Source organism: Suncus etruscus, chromosome X (genome assembly GCF_024139225.1).
Source record: "Suncus etruscus isolate mSunEtr1 chromosome X, mSunEtr1.pri.cur, whole genome shotgun sequence".
In the NCBI taxonomy this organism is placed as follows: Eukaryota; Metazoa; Chordata; class Mammalia; order Eulipotyphla; family Soricidae; genus Suncus; species Suncus etruscus.
Genome location: NC_064868.1, coordinates 70219684 through 70242897, shown reverse-complemented (window position 1 = coordinate 70242897; position 23214 = coordinate 70219684). Strand labels below are relative to the sequence as shown.

The 23214-nt window shown below is 39.7% G+C and overlaps 1 protein-coding gene across 1 annotated transcript in view; it reads right to left on the bottom strand.

Moving 5' to 3' along the window:
• Positions 1-684: 684 nt before the first annotated feature.
• The window catches only part of DRP2 (dystrophin related protein 2), a 123346-nt gene continuing 100816 nt past the window's right edge, over positions 685-23214 (bottom strand). The window contains exons 16-23 of the mRNA XM_049766650.1: positions 16183-16294; positions 7908-8044; positions 7517-7582; positions 7217-7282; positions 5982-6125; positions 3138-3375; positions 1577-1697; positions 685-1441 (exon numbers count right to left, since the gene is read on the bottom strand). Coding sequence (XP_049622607.1) covers positions 1317-1441; positions 1577-1697; positions 3138-3375; positions 5982-6125; positions 7217-7282; positions 7517-7582; positions 7908-8044; positions 16183-16294 — 1009 coding nt within the window. The 3' untranslated portion in view covers positions 685-1316. The remainder of the gene's footprint in view (positions 1442-1576; positions 1698-3137; positions 3376-5981; positions 6126-7216; positions 7283-7516; positions 7583-7907; positions 8045-16182; positions 16295-23214) is intronic.

Sequence of the window (23214 nt, the reverse complement as noted above, 5' to 3'; positions counted from 1 at the left end):
ATCTACTCTGAATGTATTTTAATAAAAATATTCTGGCATATGCCTAGGAAGAATTAATTTAGTTTGAGGATTAGATTCATCACCCAGGGTTAGAAAGACCATGGTTTTTGTTTAGTTTTTACTTTTGGGGCAACACCTAGAGATGCTCAGGGCTTACTCCTGACTCTGCACTCAGGAATCACATCTGGAGGGGCTTGGGGGACTATGTGAGGGGCAAGGATTGAATCTGGGTTAACCTCATGCAGGGCAAGCACTGTTATCCACTGTGCTATCTATCACTCCAGCCTCAGTGAAGACCATTTTTATGCAAAGGGAATTTTTGGTATTTTTGGGAGGGGGCAGTCACTTGAACAAGGGCATCCCTCAGGATGGCTGAATGGACATTCAACTACCTCAGCTGATTCAACCTAAGAGAAAGAATACTCATGCACTGCAAGGGTTTTCTTTTCTCTCCCTAGGAGAACAAAACCATCTTGCTGTGTAAGCTGCTGTTCTGCCCCTGGATCACAAAGAGCAAACTCCTAAAGAGTCAAAGATCCATGTGTGGCTTTAGCCTGATTCTCACAGCAACTCAGCTGCTCTCTAAGGAAGCAAATGCCTTTGGGAAAGATGAAGCTGGGGGTGGCAAAAATCTAAGCCCAAAGTATCTATTTAATGTTCCCAAATGTAAGGTGGAAGAATGGGTTTTCTCTTGAGAAAGGTCCCCCAAGGCAGAAAGAACTGAAGCTATTTAAGAGGTGAATACCCAGGTATTTTAGTATGGTTTGATGTATACCCTGGAGCTGAAGTAATTACATACTTTTTAGGATCATTCTTAGAGAGTGGGGGGGTGTCTAGGAAACACCATCATGCCTTCTTGACTTGGGCCAGAGCAGGCTAACTCCTGTGGTTAATGCTTCAACTCTGAAGACATTAGGGTTCCCCATCTCCATAATTCATGAGATTCATTATCCATAATTCATTAAGAGAGATATACCAAATGGGTACTGCTACATTCTGCAAGGCAGCTTATCTGTTTCCCCATCTGAAGTGACATTTGTCTGGATTGCCACAGAAGTGTGTGAAAGGGGCTAGATTCAAAGTTGAATATTATTAATGGGCACTGATTTTTAGAAATAGAGGAAAGCATTTCTCTCCCACTTTCAGCCCCCACTCATCTACTTCAGGTCTCATCAGATCTCTGCTTTAGAGAACTCAAATATTTTGTATGAGGAATTTTGGGCCAATAGGGAATGGAAATATTGGCAGAACTGAGAAAAGGATTTGATAAGAAAGGGGAAGAGCATGGTGGGATATAAGATGCGGGGCTGGCTTGGTCAAGAAGCTAGCAGGGTGTTGGCAGTCACATCAGAGCTTTGCACACTGGGAAAGGCATGGCGGAGCTTCTCCATGATGTCCTCCAAGCACAGGCTGACGTCTTGACTCTTTGAACCTACATCATCTGAGGTGGAAAAAAAGATTTGGAAAGAAAACTAGCCATTTCCGTATGAGGGCAAAGGGCAGGGTTAGGATTCTGCCAGATAAAATGCAAACCTACAGCTGAAGGGCAAAACCTGGGAGGAGTTTGGGAACTCACCTGCAGCCTCTGTGTCTGGAGTAGTCTGTCCTTTCTCCTGGGGGTGACTGCATTCTGACTGCTGTGGAGGGAACATTAGTGATGATCCTGGAGAGCCATTGCCTTCTGATTCGGTGGGTGGCTAGTAAAAAAGAAGGCACAACTTAAGTGACTATCTTTTTCCCAACCTTGCTTTGACAGACTTTCAAGTTCAGAAAGGACCCAAGAGACTTCATGTCTGCTCCTTTGCAATTCACCTTTAAGATACTTTTAAAAAAATATTTTTTTATTGTGACCAATGTGAATTTAAGTCTTTCACAGTTATATTTAAGGTACATAGTGACAGTGAGTTAGGGTCATTCGGACCACCAGTGTTAACCTCCCTGCACTCCTATTCCCAGCATGCATCCCATACCTTCCCCTTTGCCCTCTGGACTGCTAGTGTCACAGGTCCCCTTTGTGTATAGCTTGTTGTAGATTGAGTATCTTTGCACTGGTGACACCTCAAAGTTTTTCTTTAAAAAAGGGTTGAATGTTAAATATCTATTAACCATCTTCTTTCAACATGTATGCAGGGTCCTCAGGTTCTTATAAAGATGTTATATATAACCTTTGTTTTGCTCAAACAGGGACTCATATTTGGGCCAGATACAGCTGTACTCAGGGATTACGCCTGGTGGTGATCAAGGAACCTGGCACTCTATGCCAAGAGTCAATTGGAGTCAGCCGCATGCTAGGCTTAAAGTTTAAGGCTTAAACCCTTTACTATCTCTCTATCCTATATATAGTTTTTTAGAAGCCAATTCTCTCTGGATCTATTAGGTTTCACACCTTAGCTTTAGTTCATGATATAATATCATATGCTAGTTACCTCTGGAAGGTCATCAAAAAACCATTGCCTAGACAATATAGAGAAGAGGTTGGAGTTCATATAATGGTAATCCTAGGTAACATTTATGAATTACTGTATTACTCGCATCATGTCAAATTACTTAGATACATTATCTCATTTTATGTTCACCACCATTCTATTAAGTTAGGATCTAGATTTAGTGAGGCAAAATAAAAACCCACAGCCAGAACTGGCAGGACCATAATCAAAACTAGAGCTGTCTTACTCCAGAGATACTTTACATCATATCTATTATGTCTAGAAGAATGTGGGCAAAGAATAAGATCCCCCTTCTCATCTAGAATCTTTCTCTTGCCAAACTATATCCAGAAAATACCATGGTAGCAAAAAAATCCATGTTTCAACTATTTCAATATTGGATTCAGATCACTTGTTTGAAAGTGAGTAATAGATGGTCCCTCCCCACACACTTCTGTGCCAGGTCCCATAGTGATTTCATTGCAACACGAAAGAGGAGTAGAAGCTGTGTAGAGGAGAATTCGCCAAATGATATGATATAACTGCCCTTTCTTGGCTTCCCTCTCCATCATCTGCTAACCTATTCTCTTCATTCAGGAAGTCAGCTGACAACTATGATTTCTTTCTTTCCCTTTTCTGTGCTCCATTCTCACCAACCCTAAAAATCTACCCAAGACCCTGCACTCATCCTTTCCTTAACTCTGACTTCACCTGCAGAAGAAGCTCTCTTAAGCGCTGCAACTGGGACTCTAGTTGCTTGTTGTGGTCTTCTAGGATCTGCATGCGTGTCTCCAGGCGGCTCTTGTGCTGCCGAAGGATTCGGGCTTCTGCCAGAAGTTCCTCATTGCGGGGGTCTTGTGCCATATCAGCAGAGCCCTCAGCCAATGTAGGGGCCTCAGCAGCCTCCTCATATTGCCACTTCAGGCGCCTTAGCTCTCCTTGTAGAATCCTAACAAAGAGAAGCCACAACCTCTGATCCTATTAATGGTCCAGGTTTCTGATCCCCACCCCATCCACATTTGTGCTTGAATAGCAGTATCCATTTCTTCTTCAGCATAGGTTCTTTATGGCCTCAAATGTCTCAGAGCTTTGATGTGTTGCTTAATAGATTAATTCTGACTTTGTAGTCATGCATAAACATAGTCTGCAAATAAATGAGATATTAGATCAAAAGGCTTGCCAGCCCCATTTTTAGATTTCTATAATTCAGGAGCAGATAGAACCTAAATTAAAGGTCGTTCATCTTGTCTCCTCTCCACAACACTTCTTTCTGGCCCACTTTCGAAACCTGTGCCGAATCATCAGAAAAACAGATGTCAAAGAGATGATCTATTTTGTGAAATATTACTTCTTTTTGGGAGTGGGCATACTAGGCAGTGATCAAGGCTTATTTTTGGCTCAGTTCTGAGGAATTGCTTCTGGCAGTGCTCAGGGGACCATATGTGATGCCTGGGATCAAACCCAGATCAGTTATGTGCAAGGCAAATGTACTACTCACTGTTCCACGGCTCTGGCCCCTCTTCTTTTTTGGCAACAAAGTCAGTGTCTGCTTAATATTTCTCAGGGCCACTGTTGTTCTAATGCAGTGTTTCTCAGACTATTTGTAGGGAAAATTAAGGGGAATTTTTCAATTCATTGTGGATCATTCTGTGTTTGAATGCTCATGACTAGTACACAGCTCACACAAGTGCATACATTTTCCTGTGGTAAGTACACTAGTGATGTGCCTTGCTATAAAAGTTCAAAAACTCAGTTTGTTATGGAAAAAGAGAGTGTGGGAGAGAGAAAATGTGAGAGAGAAGCAATTTGCCTGTCCTAGAGCAAGATAGGAGTGGGGAGTTGGGGTGGGGGAAAAACAGGAGACATCAGTTATGGGAAGGGTGTGCTGGTAAAAGACGGTGTACATTGGGGCCGGCGAGGTGGCGCTAGAGGTAAGGTGTCTGCCTTACAAGCGCTAGCCAAGGAAAGGACCACGGTTCGATCCCCCGGTGTCCCATATGGTCCCCCCAAGCCAGGGGCAATTTCTGAGCGCGTAGCCAGGAGTAACCCCTGAGCATCTAACGGGTGTGGCCCAAAAAACCAAAAAAAAAAAAAAAAGATGGTGTACATTGTATGACTGAAACCCAACAAACAATTTTGTAGCCATGGTGCTTAAATAAAGCAATTTTAAAATGTGATGCTGAGCACAAAAATAACCCAACTCAATTTGTCATAGTTTTTTTTTTAAAAAAACTTACTATTTTGGCAATGATCATTTTTATTACTTTGTTTTCATCCTCTTTCTCTTTATTTTTATTTTTAGGAGGGCACACTGGCTGTGCTCAGGGCTTATACCTGGCTCTGTACTCAAGGAGCATACCTAGTGGGGCTTGGTATCCATATGAGCTGTTGGGCATTGAACTCCCATTAGCTACATGCAAGACAAGCACCTTACCAGCTGTACTACCTCTCCACCTTCTTTTTTCTTTTTTTCTGTGATAATGGGACAATCACACATAGATTTTTCCTGTGGTATTCAGACACATGTGGTGCTTGCAGGGGTTTGGCCACTTGTAGTTTGGTGTACTTTCATGTTATAGTTCTTTTTGAGGGTTACACACCTACTGCATCTTTTAGTTGTCATCATGAAGAGTTTTATACTTTAATTATGGTGCTCACATACACCTAACCATGACATCCTGGCAATTGCACTCTCTGTAGTGACACTGTGCTAGGGGATTGAACTTGTGGCCTTATGCATGTAAGAGGGCAGTCTTCCCTCAGATTGTCATACCATGGACACTATTATCTCTATCATCAACTCTGTCATCCCTATTTTTTTTCTTTTGAACTAGAAATAAAACTTTTGCAGTCTGTCTCTGTTTTAAGGACCTAGTCTATGGATCAGCAGCATGGGCATTCTTGAGACATAATTAGAAATGTAAGAACTAGGCTCTATTTCACACTTGTGAATTAGAATCTGCATTTTACTTGATTCTTCAAGTAACTCATATGTATACTGATGTGTTTTGAGTGAATACCAAAGATTCTATTGTACCTACTAACCCATAAATGATCTGGATCTTCTTCAGGGTCCTGCTGCCCTTGTTCATTATGGAGATTAATGTTATTTTTAATCTTCTTCATCTTTTCTCTTTTGTTTTCACTCTTCTTTGGTTAGTCTAATGAAGTGATATGCATCACTTTCCATTTCAACACTAAGTTCCTTGAGAGCAAGGATATGCGATATTTTCATCTGCATTTCCTGTTTGTGTTCCCTTTGCTTATATCTAGTGAGAGCTTGGAAGCATTTGTGCTTAGTAAGGATTTGAATAATTATTAGAAGAGTTAGCCTTTATTGAACAAACATTATATGCCTAATCTCATTTGGACTCTATAAATGGATTCTTATAAGGTAAGAATTATTATCAATTTCCATTTACAGATGAGGACACAGGATTATAGAATATAAGTGACTTGTTCAAGTCATATAGCCAGAATGTGGAGGTGACAGGATTTGAAATCAAGCTGTTCAATTATTGAACCCATATAGATTTATATTAATATCATACCCACCGGTTCTCATCCTCTAAGTGGGCCAGGATATTCTCAGGCTCCCTCCTGTTTTTTGTGGCCATACCACATGTAACTTCCTGTCCAAAGACTGGCTCCCGGTCTGTAATAGGGCTGGAGTGCCGCAGCAGGTACTGGTCCTCGTCTCTGCATGGGTATGGGAGGGGAAAGGAGGAAGCCAGGTATTGAACTGAGAAAACAATTCAGGGAATGAGTTCTCAGTTCTCAGCATAGGCCCAAGAGGCATGCAAGAGGATTCACTTTTAAGTTATATAAAGAGGGAAAAGGCCATATTGTTAGGCTTGTAAAGAATGTAGGTATTTAATATTTGTAGAGTGTATACTTGGAAAATGCTTCAAGATGTTGGGTGTCTGGGTTCTACTTAAACTTCTTTGGGAAACAATGACCAAATCAGTTCTGATTTTGTGTTGTTCCTTTTCACATTTTTTATTTCTCCAATCCCAGAGAGATCATTGCTTCTGTGAGAATCAAACTGGGTCAGATTTATTTAAGTAGGTAGCAATTCCTAGCCCCACTGAGCAGTAGAGCAATCCAGAGATTGTCCTAGAGAGGAAAGGCCTTTCTTTTTGGGATATAGCACTGGGCATCTTTCTAGCCATAATTTCAGTCAAGTCCCTAACATTGGGTTGCTTTCACATAACATGAGGTTTTTGCATCTTTAGCATAAGGTGATGGCTTATTTCTGCAACGCAAGATGAGGCCATATTCTTCCCCAATGTTGCACATAAAAGAAAGGAATCATTTTACAACAGGAAGACCTGAGAAAATGGCAGGGAAAGTATTCATCATTCATTCTTCAGCTCAATTGATAAAGGGCAGACTATTCCTTTTACTAAACACTATGCCCAGAAAGTAGCCTTTCTTTTCTTTCTTTCCTTTTTTTTTTTTTTTTTTTTTTTTGGTTTTTCGGAACACACCCATTTGATGCTCAGGGGTTACTCCTGGCTACGCACTCAGAAATTGCCCCTGGCTTGGGGGGACCATATGGGACGCCGGGGGATTGAACCCTGGTCCTTTCCTTGACTAGCACTTGCAAGGCAGACACCTTACCTCTAACGCCACCTTGCTGGCCCCGCCTTTCTTTCTTTTTAAGGCCATCAAGGACCCTGAAACCCAGACCACTCCCTTGAGAATATTACACATACACATCACAAAATGGTAGTAAAGGGATTCCATGGAAATTTGTTCTTGAAAAATAAGCAACTGAGAAAACTCACATGCTGTCATCTGGGGACAGGCTGTCATTAAAAAAGGAGCAATTCTGAATTTCCATCTCAGCAAGTCTAGGAAGAAAGAACAGGAACATAATGGAAAGCCAGATGGATAGTCTGCCTTCATCTCAAAGATTTGAATCCCACAACAGCATAATTAACTTAGGGGGTTTCCCCAACCACTCTTAAGAACTAGTCCTCCCTGTCTTTTAACGCATAGTACATGATTATTCTTGGCCATTCTCTTTACCCTACCTCCACCCTCCACTTGGCTTCACAATCTCCCTTCCCCAAGCCCGATGTTACCTGCTGGCAAAATGCTCAATGCGGGAGTGTGTGTCAGCATGCGGTAACATCGGAGAAGAAGCTGGCCTAGAAAGCATCAGAGAATTAGAGACTGGAGTATCTGGACATCCTATTTACTCACCATTACCTGCTACCCACCATCCTACCACCCACTATCACTAAATTAGGGAGATGGGCAAAGAGCTGATGGGAACAGGAAACTAGACTAGACTAAACTAGTTTAGTAGACTACTGTCTAGTCTATTTCTCAGGTCAGATTCCTGGTCAGACATTCCTTTACTAGGCACGTCTTACAACACTCCTTTGGTCCAGTTCAGATTCCGCCTCTTCTCTGCCCTCTCCACTGGGCTCAGTGAAGTTGCCCACATCGGCTCAAGAGACAGCTACTCACGTCTCGTTGTAGTTGGCCTCTAGCACTGATTGCACAGGCAGATAGCCTCGCTGAGGGTGTTTGCTGAAATAATGCTTCGAGCGGAATTTGTTCTTTAAGGTTGTGGCAAAATCCCTCATATTCTCACTGGATGTAGTCTGCATAGAGAAAAGGCAGAGACATTTATTTTAATGGCTTCTGGATATGCTATGGAGGTGTAACTTATCTCCTTGAGCAGGAAAGCCAGTGGAAATTCACTTTTGTTCATGCCTACTACACCCTGCTCTTACCAAAGGATCTAGATGGATAAATGTCAAACTGTAAGGTTTGGTTGCATCTGGGTGTTAGATAGGATTATAGATAATGGAAGGAGATGAGGGAAGGCAGAGTAAGGAGGGAAAATTATTTTTTTATTTTTTAAATCCAATAGCTATAATCTTTCACAGTGAGCATATAATTATTCATTTTTAAAACATCCTTTGTATAAAGTCTAGGGAGGCATAAGATAAATCGGAAGTAGATTATCCTTTTTAATTTATAATTTTAATTGGATTGCTGTGAGGTACACAGTTACAAAGTTGTTCGAGTGAGTTTCAGTCATACAGTGTTCGTCATCCATCCCTTCACCAGTTTACATTTCCTGCCATCACTGTCCCCAATTTTTATCTGGGCTTCCCCCTGCCTGTATTTTCCCCTTTTCCTACCTGCCTTGATGGCAGATACTTTTTTCTCCATCTCTCTTCATCACTTTCTTTTTAGATATTGTATCTTGCAATATTGTACTAAAGAGGTATCATGAATATCACTTTATCTCCTTTCAGTACCTAGTTCTTGTCCAAAGTGATCATTTTAACTGTCATTGTCATAGTGGTCCCTTCTTTTCTCTAACTGTACTCTCCCTCACCATCTGTGGCAAGTTTCCTACCATAATCCAGTCTTCCTTACCATCATCTTTGGGTATTATTACCATCTTTGGGTATATTTCTTTGGGTATTACCATGTTTTCTTTTTTTATAGCCCATAAATGAGTGTGATCATTCTGTCTATCCTTCTTCCTGTGACTCATTTCACTCAGCATAATACTCTTCATATCTATCTATATATAAGTAACTTTTATAACTTCATTTTCCTAAAAGCTTTGTACATGCTCCACTATTTTTTTTTATTTTTTATTTTATATTTTATTTGTTCTTGAGCATTTGGTTTGTTTTCCAAATCTGGCTATTGGGAATAGTGCTGCAATGGACATAGAGCAGATGCCTTTTCTGCATTGTATTTAAGGCCCCTTGGGTATATTCTCAGGAGAGGTGCTGCTGTGTTGAATGGAAGCTCAATTTCTTTTTCTTTTCTAATTTCTTTTTGAGGAAATTTTATATTGTTTTCTAAAATAGGCTAGACCAGTCTACATTCACACCAGCAGTATGAGAGTCCCTTTCTTCCCACATCTGTGCCAGCTGGGCTGTTTTTGTTCTTTTTGTTTGTTTGTTTTTGGGCCACACCCAGTGACGCTCAGGGGTTACTCCTGGCTATATATGGGATGCCGGGGGATCGAACCGCGGTTCATCCTAGGCTAGCACTGGCAAGGCAGACACCTTACCTCTAGCGTCACCACGCCAGCCCCAATTTTTTTCTTCTTAATGTATTTCAGTCTCTGTGGTGTGAGATGATATCTTATGGTGATTTTGATTTGCATCTCCATGATGATGAATGATGTGGAGCATTTGTTCATGTGCCTTTTAGCTATCTGTATTTCTTATTTCAGGAAGCTTCTTTTCATCTCTTCTCCCCATTTTTGAATGGGACTGGATGTTTATTTTTTCATTAAGCTCTATCAGTGCCTATGTATTAGGCATTAACCCCTTATCATATATGTATTGGAGAAATAATTTTTTACTTTCTGTGGGCAGTCTTTGTATCCTAGTTATTGTTTCCTTTTAGGTACAGAGGCTTCCTAATGTAATGTAGCCTCATTTGTTTATCTTTGCTTCCATTTCTTGGTCAGTGGTACTTTATCTTTAAATATATCTTCAGCTTCAGAGTCTTGGAGAGTTCTATCTATGGTTTTCACTTATGTTTTTAAACCTTCCTTATATTTTTCATTTTACAGTTTCAGGTCCGATATCAAGGTCTTTAATTCATTTTGATTTGAGCTTTTTGCATAGTGTTAGAAAGAGGTCTAAGTTCAGTTTCTAGCATTAGCGGACCAGTTTTCTCAATACCACTTATTGAAGAGGCTTTTTTTTTGCTCTACTTCATATATTTTGCTTCTTTATCAAAAATTAACTTTCATATATGTAGGTATCTATCTGGATTTTCTACTCTATTCCACTGATCTGAAAGTTTGTCTTTATGTTGATACCATGCCATTTAGTTACTACCATTTTGTCATATAGTTTGAAGTTGAGGAAGATAATTCTCCCATCTTCTTTTTCCTGAGTATTGCTTTAGTTATTCATGGAGATTTGTTGTCCCACTTGAATTTCAAAAATGTTTTATCTTTTTTGATAAACATTATAGGCATCCTAATAGGAACTGCATAGAATCTATTGGTGTTTTCATGAGTATTTCCATTTTAATGATCTTATTCCTCCCAGTCTATGAGGAGGGGATGTGTTTACATTTTTGCACATCCTCTTATTTCTAATTTTTTGGATCACACCCAACCATGCTCAGGGGTTACTCCTGGCTCTGTGCTCAGAAATTGCTCCTGGCAGGCTTGGGGCACTACATGGGATGCCAGGATTCGAACAACCATCCATCCTGGATTGGCTGTGTGCAAGGCAAACACCCTACCGCTTGTGCTATCTCTCTGGCCCCAATTTCTTGACATAGTGTTTTGTAGTTTTCTTTGTATAGGCCTTTCACCACTTTGATTAAGTTGAGTCCAAGGCACTTGATTTCCTGAGGTTCAATTATAAATGTAACTTTTTTTTAGTTTTAGTTTTTATTTTGGGCCACACTTGGCTCTGCACTAATAAATCACTCCTAAGGGGCTCAGGAAACCATGAGATGTAGGGAATTTAACTCAGGTAGGCCACATGCAAGGCAAGCACCCTACCCATGTGCTATCACTCCAACCTCTGAAATTGTTTTTTTAATATCTCTTTTCTCTCTTTCATTATTTGTATATAGTGAAGCCATGGGTATTTGTGTGTTAATTTTTTAGCCTGACAATTTACTGTAAAAATCTATTGTTTATAGCAGTTCTGTAGTCTGAGATTTTCTAAATATAGTATCATATCATCTTCAACTAGTGAGAGTTTGAATTCTTCCCAAACTTTCTGGATAATCTGATACCCTGTTCTTGATTAATTGCTTTGGCAAGTACTTCCAGTACTATATGGCATAAAAGTAGTGAAAGTCAGCAACTTTGTTTTGTGCCTGATCTTAAAGGGAATGCTTTTAGTTTGCTCCCATTGAATATAATGTTCTCTGTGTGCTTGTGGTAAATGTTTTTAACTATGCTGAGAAAAGTTCCTTTAATTCCCATGTTTGCTGAGAGTTTTTATCATGTGTACATGTGTATCTTATCAAATACTTTCTCTGAATTTACTGATATCATCAAAGGTGTTTTTATTGAGATGGTGGATTATGTTGATTGACTAGCATATGGTAAATCATCCTTGTATCCTAGGGATGAGTCCTACTTGGTCATGGTGTATGAAATTTGTGATGCATTGTTGTCTTCTATTTGTGAGTATTTTGTTGAGGCTCTTTGTATCTGTGTTCATCAATTCTCTTTTTTTGGGGGAGGTCTCTGCTTTTGGTCTCAGGGTGATGTTAGCTTCATAAAATATTTGGGAGTGTTTCTGTTTCTTTAGTTTCCTGGAAGAGTCTGAAAAGGTCTAGTAATAGTTCGGGGTCAGAGCAGTGGTGCTAGAGGTTAGGCGTCTGCCTTGCAAGTGCTAACCTAGGACGGAATGCAGTTCGATCTCCTGGCATCCCATATGGTCTCCTCAAGCCAGGAGTGATTTTTGAGTACATAGCCAGGAGTAACTCCTGAGTGTCAATGTGTGTGCCCCCCACAAAAAAAAAGACTTTGAAGGATTGAAAGATTGAAAGGATTCACTAATGAATACATCTGTGCCTAGAGTTTTGTTTTGCTGAAACTTTTGATTACCATTTCAAGTTAATAGATAGTGATAGGTCTGCCCAATTATTCCAGCTTATCTTGGTTTGGTCTTGGGAGATTATGGGAGTTAAAGAATTTATCTGTTTCTTCTTGCTTCTTCCATTTTGAGGCATAGGCATTTTCACAGTAATCCTTATGATCCTTTTAATTAGAGTTTTCTTTCTTCCTGTGTCTTGCTAGTAGTTTACTGATGTTTATTTTTTCAGTGAACCAAATCTTGGCTTCATTGATCCTTTGAATAGCTTTTTTGTAATTCCATTTTATTAATTTCAGATGAGTTTTATTATTTCCTTCCTCCTGCCTGTTTCTGTCTCATTTTGTTGGTCATTTTCAAATTTCTTCAGGAGTGTAGTCAAGTTGATGTGTAGTCAAGTTGTAAGTTGTGTGTGCATGTGGGCCTTTTCTTCCTTTCTGATGAATGCTTACAAAGCTAGAGATTTTCTCTTAACACCACCTTTGCAGTGTCCCACAAGTTCTGGTAGCTCATATCCTCATCCTCATTTGTTTCTAGGAATTGTTTGGTTTTCTCTCTGACACACTGGTTGTTCAGTAATGAAATATTTAGTTTCCAGTTATTTTCCTTGTTTATCCTTTATCTTTGTGATTAACATCTATTTCAGTACTTCATTGTATGAGAAGGTATTTGATATGATATTTATCTTCTTGACTTTGTGAAGGCATGTTTTGTGACTCAGCACATATTCTATTCTGGAGAATGTTCCATATGCACTAGTGAATAATGTGTAGCTGGCTTTCTATATCTATCTATCTATCTATCTATCTATCTATCTATCTATCTATCTATCTATCTATCTATCTATCTATCTATCTATCTATCTAATTTACTAAGCCCCTCCCTTCCATTTCTTCCTTAAAAGCAAGTATTTCCTTACTGAGATTTTAGTCTGGTTGATCTATCGAGAGGTGACACAGCCATATTGCAGTCTCCGATTACTATTGTGTTGACCTTCACTGTCTTATAAACTTTATGAACCTGATGTTTATGTCCTATGATCTTAGGAAGGTCACCCCAGTCTTCTTGAGGGGGTTGTTCGCTTGTTGAACTGTCTTCCAACTTTTGACTTTGAGTCTGTGTTTGGACTCACTGTTCAAATGTGTTTTTTGTAGGCAGCAGAATGTTTGGTTCTGTTTTCTAATCCATCCTATCATTCTCTGTCTCTTGATGCATTATTGCAATGGAGTTTTGTGTCATATTTCTCTAGAAGTTTGGTGTGTTTGAAGGCTTTGTTTTGTCTTAAAGTTGCATCTTTAGTTCTTCTCTCAAAAGTGGTTTCAATCTTATGAATTCCCAAGCTGTTGTTTATCTATGAAGTTGTGTATTCCTTTAAATCTAAATGAGAATTTGGCTGAGTAAAGTATTTTTGGTGTATTGTTCCTTTAAATCTAAATGAGAATATGGCTGGGTAAAGTATTCTTGTTGATGTGTTCAATTTCATTGAATTTTTTCACTACTTCTCACTACTCTCTTCTTGAGGGTTTCTTTTAGTAAATCTGTTGTCTATCTTAAGGATGTTCCTTTGTATGTGATTTCCTTCTTGCTCTGTGGGCCACTCAAAAAGAATTCAAAGAAAAAATAGCAAAGGAAGAAAAGAGAATAATTGTGGGTAAGCAGGATAAAAGCTCAGGAAAATAGGATGAGAAAGAATGGGGCAAGAGTACCTGGATCTTTGGAGGAAAGGGGATAAAAATATTTAGGATAACTGGATAGATAGTACAGTGGCTAAGTCACATGTGGCTGGCCCTGGGCTCAATCTCTAGCACCACATAGTCCTTTAGCACTACTCAGTGCAGCCCTAGAGCTGCTTATCTTGCTTGCATTCAATTGGGGTTTGATATATGGTATCTCATTTATTTTCCTGGGGACCACCAGGATTAATTCCTGAGTGTAGAGCCAGAGGTAACCCCTGATCATTCAGATGTGGCCCAAAAAACAGAAATAAGTTTTGGGAGCAAATACAGCTAAAGATACTAGACTGTGGGTAATAGACATGGCAGAGAAAAATTTCATGTCTTTAGTTTTTGCTTGTTTTGTTTTCGGGCCACACCTGGTGACACTCAGGGGTTACTCCTGGCTAGGCACTTAGAAATCACCCCTGGCTTGAGGGACCATATGGGATGCTGGGGACCGTACCGAAGTCCATCCTGGGTCAGCCACATGCAAGGCAAATGCCCTACCACTGCACTATCACTCCAGCTACTGTATATAGTTTTTAAGAAGCTGACCAATCTGGGCTTAAGTTGCTGTGAGGTCATGATTTCTAATGAAAACAAAATACAAATTGAGGACCTAATTAAAGAACATGTCATTTTTATTTCAAGAGGGTGAATGATTTCTTTTGAGCCCAAGCTTTGGTATGGAAATGATGGAAATAATGGTAATAGAGCAGAAGTCTGGATATTAAGAGTAATACAGAAAGCTAGGCAAAAAGAACTGTAGTAAGAAAGGTTAGTTTCCTTTAACTGGCTTATTCTCCCTAAGTAGGGATAGGGGGTTAGTTTTGTCACACTGGCTGTAGTCAGGGCTTATTCCATGTTCTTTGCTCATGGCTCACTTCTATTATTCCTCAGGGAACTATATGTAGTGCTCAGAATTGGTGTTGTTCATATATAAGGCAAGCGCTTTAATGTTATAATATCTCTATAGCTTCTGTTCTTTCTATTTTTAACCATGAGTTTTCTTGTTTGTAGATAATAATTGTCTTTCAATGGAGCAAGAGTACTCTGAATTAGCAAGTAAGCAACAGCTTGAGCAAGAGTCCCCTGGATTGGCAAGTCAGCTACAGCTTGAGCAAGAGTATGCTGGATTGCCAAGTGAGTCACAGCTTGAGCCAGAGTACCCTGAATCGTCAAGTGAGTCACAGCCTGAGCAAGAGGACCCTAAATTGCCAAGTGAGTCAGGATCGCCAAGTGAGCCACAGCTTGAGCAAAAAAAGTACATTGCATTGCCAACTCAGATACATCTTGATCAAGAGTACATTTCAGTGCCAGTTGAGCTACATCTTGATCAAGAGTTCATTGCAGAGTCAACTAAGCTACATCTTGATCAAGAGTACATTGCAGTGCCAGTTGAGCTACAGATTGATGAAGAGTACATTGCAGTGCCAACTGATCTACATCTTGATCAAGAGTACATTATATTGCCAATTGAGTTACAGCCTGAGCAAGAGTACGCTCTATTGCCACGTAAGCCACAGCCTGAGCAAGAGTACACTGCAGTGCCAAGTGAGCCACAGCCTGAGCAAGTGTACACTGCAGTGCCAAGTGAGCCACAGCCTGAGCAAGTGTACACTGCAGTGCCAAGTGAGCCACAGCCTGAGCAAGTGTACACTGCAGTGCCAAGTGAGCCTCAGCCTGAGCAAGTGTACACTGCAGTGCCAAGTGAGCCACAGCCTGAGCAAGTGTACACTGCAGTGCCAAGTGAGCCTCAGCCTGAGCAAGTGTACACTGCAGTGCCAAGTGAGCCACAGCCTGAGCAAGTGTACACTGCAGTGCCAAGTGAGCCACAGCCTGAGCAAGTGTACACTGCAGTGCCAAGTGAGCCTCAGCCTGAGCAAGTGTACACTGCAGTGCCAAGTGAGCCACAGCCTGAGCAAGTGTACACTGCAGTGCCAAGTGAGCCACAGCCTGAGCAAGTGTACACTGCAGTGCTAAGTGAGCCAGAGTTTGATGAAGTGAACATTGCATTGCCAAGTGAGCTAGAGTTTGATGAAGTGCGCATTGTATTGCCAAGTGAGCTAGAGTTTGATCAAGTGCACATTGCATTGCCAAGTGAGCTAGAGTTTGATGAAGTGAACATTGTATTGCCAACTGAGCTAGAGTTTGATCAAGTGTACATTGCATTGCCAAGTGAGGTAGAGCTTGATCAAGTCTACATTGCATTGCCAAGTGAGTCACAGCCTGAGCAAGTGTGCATTGCATTGCCAGGTGAGCTACAGTTTGATGAAGTCTACATTGCATTGCCAAGTGAGCCACAACCTGAGCAATAGATAATTTCTACCAGAGGATCAGAGACACCTGAGTCAATGACTAACTAGAACTATTCCCTGAGGAAATACTATACTACAGTGCTTAGAAAAGTGAACTGAATGTTCAGAACCTGAGAGCTGCCTACCCTCCCACCTGCATGACCCAAAGGTTCTGTACCGGGGCATAATACTCCATTATGGGATAGTGCAGCTTGTTTCCTTTGCTGGAGCGGCCTGTCAAGAAGCAGGTCTGGCAGATATCCACGTTAAATTGTTTCAAACTTCGATACCTTAGGAAGAGAAGAGAGAGTAGGAGAAAGGATTCAGTATAAGTCACCTCCCATTTACTTAATATCCAAATATATGCACATACATTAGAAGTGAGTGGTGTCGAGTTATAACATACTCAGTTCCCTATATGTAGCAGAAACTGAATTCTCACTATATTACCATATTTATTCTAGAGAACACAAATCTTCATAAAATTGCACACTGAAAATCATAGAAAGTGTGGTAAATAGCATGTGTCACACACTTTCAAAAGGGAGTGTAGACTGGGAAAAGCACTAATTTATATAGAATTGCTTTCTAAAAGAATTGCCCAAAGGGTTCATCCAGTCTCACCATTTGCAAAAGGAAAGCATCCTATATATCAATACTGGGAAAGTTGAATAAATGTTTTTCAAAGTAAGTTGACATAATAAATGATTGTTATTATTAAATATAATCTAGTCATTCAAATTTTTTCCAAGGGTTGGACACAGTACAGCAGTAGGACTCTTGCCTTGCATGCAGCTGGCCCGGGTTTGATTGATTCTTGCCACCCCAGATGGCTCTACAAGCTGCACCAAAAGGGATCCCTGACTGCAGAGCCAGTAGTAAACTTGAGCACCACTAGGTGCTCAAATAAAATAAAAACAAAAAAAAACATATTTCTTTTTATGGCATTACCAAAATACTTACACCACAATATGGTAAACATGTAGATGTAAAGAAACCAGAGAATATAAAATTTAATCTTGGATCTGCATTTAACAACTCTGCAAACCTTGGAAGTCATATTCCATCTTTGTGTTTATTGTTTATTGTATTCAATAAGCAAGTATGCTTATTGAAAGCAGGGTGTTTAAAGAGTTATTGCTTTTAAAAGTTAAAAAGTTATATAAATCACTTAATGTGGAAACAACAAAATAACACCATCAAAAATGGGAACAGATGAACGTGCAGATGGCAAAAATGTTTATGAAAAAAATTTCATCACTCCTCACCAGGATATGCACATCTAAACAATGAGATGCCACCTCATATTAGCAAAATTGGTATGCATAGGGAAAAACAATAAATTCTGGCAGGGGTGTGTGTGTGTGGGGAGAACCGTGGTTCACTGCTAATGGGAATTTCCACTGGTTCAGTATCTCCGAAAAACAATGTAGATACAACTAAAAAATAAAAATTTTAAGAATTGAGTTTTCATATGATCCAGCAATTTCACTTCTTTCTAAGGGCCTCAAAGAACTATATAAAAAATATATCTCTGCCCTATGTTCCCTGCAGCATTGTTTACAATAGCCTAAATCTGGAAGCAATCCAAGTATCTAAGAATAGATGGCTTGGTAAAGAAATTGTGTATTTGCCAGACACAGTATGTACTGGCCTTATTCCTCTCAATTCCCCCAGAGACTGTTGGTAGGTCCACCCAGAAACTCTGCTGAAAGGAACTACTGTATCTCCCCACCCCAGGTCAGGAGCACTTCTCCAACACAGCACTTGCTGACCCTGTTTGTCCTTATTCCCTGGAAGAACATTGGAAGTCTGGCTCTAGGATAGTTGCCAAGAATAATCACTATCCCCTCTACACCATGGTCAGGAGCACTGTGACTTTTCATGGTCACACTCCAGCCCTGTTTTTTTTCTCACCAAAACATGATAATCTTTCAGGTTTTCCAAAAGCTTATAGTATCAATAATTTCCTCCTTTATATCTCATAGAAACAAACATTGAACTCTTACACTGAACTCGCTCTGGAGTGGTTAAGCTTCCTCTAACCACACTGTGCTAACATTACCCTAAGTCTAGCTCCAATCAACTATTCCTACAATACCTTATAAAGATAGCCATGAGAGTTAGAAATCATAGAACCCTAAATTATACCTGGAATAATAGGATGACGCTAAAACATTGGTAGTCTACCTGGAATCCTCATATAAAAATCAATTCCTTACCAAAAAAAATTGGTAAGGATAGACCCAACAATAAATGATGAAAGCAACATCCTGGTGTTTCCTGCAGAGAGTTTTCTGGTTAAGAGGTGCAAATAGTGAATTAGACACAGCCTCAGACTGCAACAAGCACAATAGTGAAGCAGTGCAGAACACTCCTGTTCTTAGTGTAGTAGCGCAGAAGACTCAACTGTACTAAACAGCTCTATAACTTCTCAGAAAAGGGCTTTTAAGAAAACATGATGATGATGCAGCTCAAAGAAGGCATGGTACAAAGGATCATAAGACCAGAAATGAAAAAAAACTTCTATCAGAAGTGACAGCTAAAGAGTTTGGTAGGTGAAATGAAAATTCAAAGGAAGGCCTTGGCAAAGAGTAAAATCCACTGCGGATAAAATCAGTGCAACCAAGGGGAGAGTAAATGAACCTGAACGGAGTCTATAGTTAATTCCATGACAATATTATCCAAGGGTGGAGAAACCCCATATCTCTTAGGCCAAGTGAATTTCTTTTTGAATGACCCCAATATTTACTGTGCCATTGCAGGAGGGAAAAAAGGCAAAAAGCACAAAATATTTTTTATAATTTTTATATATATTATTTTTTAAATACTCATTTTTTATTATTTTTTATTTTTATTTACCTATCTACTTCTTGTCGATTTCCTTGTTTTGGTGTAGTTATTGAAGTTGTCCCCATTTACATTTATGTTTTTTTCTTCTTTTCTTTTCTTCCTTTATATGCCCTGCCATGTTTTTTTTTTTTTTTTTTTTTTTTTTTTTTTTTTTGTTTTTGTTTTTGGGCCACACCCGGTGACGCTCAGGGGTTACTCCTGGCTATGCGCTCAGAAGTCGCTCCTGGCTTGGGGGACCATATGGGACGCCGGGGGATCGAACCGCGGTCCGTCTCCTAGGCTAGCGCAGGTAAGGCAGGCACCTTACCTCCAGCGCCACCGCCCGGCCCCACCTGCCATGTTTTTTATCTCAATAGACCATGGTTATTTCTGTGGTGCTTATCATTGTTACTGTTGGAGTGCTCACTGGATATTTGACACATCTTTTTGTACTGTTGGGGTGTTACACCTTATTTTTCTCCTTTGTCTCTCAAACCGATGATGAGAGCCTCTAGAAGGATCCCGCCCATTTTCAGCATATTAGACTTTTACCCCAATTTATTACTTTTCTCTTCTTCAAACAAAACCACATAACTTGAACTATCTAGTCCTGCCTCCCAGTTAGAGGGGGAAATAAGGGAGGCACCAAAACCAAACAGGTGCAAGACTACTAAGTAGTAAACTAGGTACAGAGGGACCACATTTTCTAGCAGCCCCGGGAGTGAGGGAGGAGGATTTGGGAGGTAGGACGAAAACAGAGGTATAGGGAGGACAAATCGGTGATGGGAATCCCCCTGATTTTATGTAAATATGTACCTAAAATATTATTGTCAACAATATGTAAGCCACTATGTTCAAAATAAAAATTATATTTAAAAAGTCAGTGCAAGATGAAACCTAGATGAAAGATATAGGAAATAATAGAGGATAGAAAATATCTCAAAATTAAACACATGTGAGAGAGCTAAGGGATGTGTTCAAGAAGAACAACATGGATCAACAGAATCCCTGAGGAACAGAGAGAATTTCTGATGAAGAATCAGTAGTCAAAGAAATCATAACTGAGAAGCTCTCAGAATTGAGTGCATGCACCAAGAGTTAAGAGGCCTAGGGGCTGGCGAGGTGGCACTAGAGGTAAGGTGTCTGCCTTGCAAACGCTAGCCAAGGAAGGACCGCGGTTCGATACCCTGGCATCCCATATGGTCCCTCCAAGCCAGGGGCAATTTCTGAGCGCTTAGCCAGGAGTAAGCCCTGAGCAACAAACAGGTGTGGCCCGAAAAACCAAAAAAAAAAAAAAAAAAAAGACCTCAATGGTACCAGCCAAAGGAGTGCCAAATAAATACTCCATAACACATCATAATCAGAATGATGAAAACCAGATAGAGACAGGGTATTGAAAGAAACAAAATCAAAGAAGGAAAATTTATACAAAGGAACTTCCTTATGATATATCTGCTGCAGGCAAGAAGAAATTGGTGGGATATTATAGTTTTAAACAATAATAAAATGATTACCCTCACCAAGAATACTTTACCCAGGTAGACTATCTGAGTTGAAGAAATGAAACAATGCTTCAACAAAAAAGCAGCTCAAGAAATTCAGTGCTTTGAAAGTAACTTTGAAAGCAGCATTGGTGGGATTTCTCAGAAGATAAATATAAGATCTTATAAAATATCTTAAAATATAAAGTTACAAGTTAAATTTCACAAACACACCTTACTGCTACATAAATAGGGCAGAAAACAAATAATTCCAGTCAGTTTTAATAGCCTAAATGCACCAATCAAGCAACACAGAATGTCAGAATAGATTGGAAAAATTAACCCAACTTTCTGCTACCTACAAGACATATATTTTAAAATTCATGGCAAACAAACCTTCAGAAATTTACTACCTTTCCTCGGCAAGTCATTCCAAATCATCAAAGACATGGAAATACTTCTTAACGCCTTCTCTAGAAGCTAACATTACACTAATTCTAAAAACAGGCATATATTTCCAGAAAAGAAAATTTCAGACTAATCTACATGATAAACATTGATTATCAAAATTCTTATCAAAATCTTAGATAACTGAATACAATGATTTATCAAAAATAATAAGTCCCAAGACACAGGCAGGCAGACCAGCAATAGGATCCTCTTTGTGACTCAGAAGAGTCATTTAGCCCCTAGGCCATTGCACCCTGAGAAGAAGGCGCTGCTCCACTTCTCTCTACAGCTGCACATTTCTTTTAATCAATGAACCACACCATAGCAGATGAAGAAACGCTGCCATATTCCAAAGGACAGAAAGCACTACCATACTTAGTGAATGAAGAGGTAGTTCTGACCAACTCATATAGATAACTATATAGCTTCTCTGATATCTGAAGATGTTTAAGGAACCCAAAGAAACCATGGAATTGGACAGTCAGTAAGACTCAAGAGGATATGAGAGTTGAAATGAGAAAACTTTTTAACAGAAATGAGAGAGCTGAAAGCATTTTAGGATAAATGAAAAACTCACTAAATGTCTTACAAGCACAGTAACAAATGCTGAGAACAGAATCAGTGAGCTGGAAGATGAGCTGTTTAAGACCTCTAGACAACATACGAAGATAAAAGTGAGACTTAAGATAAATGAAAAAAAAAAGATCAGAAAATACCTATTTAGACACTCAGATGAGGAGTTTAGAGAAGCAATGTGGATGATCCTCATAGTACTCAATGAAAGCATAGAACAGGCTGAACAAACCACAAAAAAAGAACCAAGCGGATATAAAAATAAAATGAAAAAAATTCAAACTGAAATAACAGGCTTGAAAACTTGGTAGGCAAAATGAAAACCTCTCTATCAGAGTAACAGTGGTTGAGGACAGAATCAGTGAGCTGGAAGATGAGATGTATGCATAACAACTCCATACTACAAAGAGACTGGAAAAAAGCCATGAAACTAATGATCAGAAAAATGGAAAAAAATTCTCAATGAATGTGAACAGCTGAAAATAGAGTCTTTGATAAACTCAACAGAAACAACATAAGAATCACTGAAATCTCATTGATCCAGGAAGAAATCCGAAGGAAGAATCAATAGTCAAGGGGATGATTGCAGAAAAACTCCCGGAGCTGAAGACTGCATGCAATCCAATTTTGCAATTCTTCAAGGTACCAACTAAAAGAGACCTAAATAAAAGCAACTCAAGACACATCCTAGTCACAATAACAAAACCCACAGATAAAAATAGAATACTGAGGGAGTGGAGTGATAATGTAGTGGTAGGTCACTTGCCTTGCACCAGGCTGACCCAGGACAGATCTTGGTTCGATTCCTGGCATACCATATGGTCCCCCAAGCCAGAAGCAATTTCTGAGCACATAGCTAGGAATAACTCCTGAACATCACTGGGTGTGGCCCATAGCAAAAAACAAAACAAAACAAAAAATACTGTAAGTAGCAAGATCAAAAAGGGAAATTACATTCAAAGGAGCATCCTTAAGATTTAAGCAGGGGCCAGTGCAATAGTGCAGCAGTAGGGTGTTTGCCTTGCATGAAGCAGAGAAAGGATGGACCTGGTTCAATCCTCAGCATCCCATATGGTTCCCTAGACAGGAGTGATTTCTGAGCACATAGCCAGGAGTAATCCCTGAGTGCCACCACTTGTAGCCTAAACACCAAAAAAGAGAAAGAGAAAGAAAGAAAGAAAGAAAGAAAGAAAGAAAGAAAGAAAGAAAGAAAGAAAGAAAGAAAGAAAGAAAGAGAGAGAGAAAGAAAGAAAGAAAGAAAGAGAGAGAGAGAGAGAGAGAAAGAAAGAAAGAAAGAAAGAAAGAAAGAAAGAAAGAAAGAAAGAAAGAAAGAAAGAAAGAAAGAAAGAAAGAAAGAAAGAAAGAAAGAAAGAAAGAAAGAAAAAAGATTTAAGCAAATGTGTGACAAAAAACCCTCAAGGCCTAAAGGTAGTGGTTGAATAAAGTGACAAAACTTAATGAAATAAATGCTTTGCCTAGAATACAGCACCCAGCCAGACACACATTAATGTTAAAAGAAGCATACATAGCTTCACAGATAAAGAACAGCTCAGAAACTTTACAGACTCAAACCCAGCATTAAAAGACAAAGTGAAAGATTTCCTTTAAAAAAGACAGGGCCCGGAGAGATAGCACAACGGTGTTTGCCTTGCAAGAAGCCGATCCAGAACCTAAGGTGGTTGATTCGAATCCCGGAGTCCCATATGGTCCCTCGTGCCTGCCAGGAACAGATAGCCAGGAGTAATCCCTGAGCACCACCGGGTGTGGTCCAAAAATCAAAAAGAAAAAAGAAACCAAGTGACACCAACACCCTACATAATGATGACATAAAATCCCATGACAATTATCTGTCTCAATGTCAATAGACTAAATGT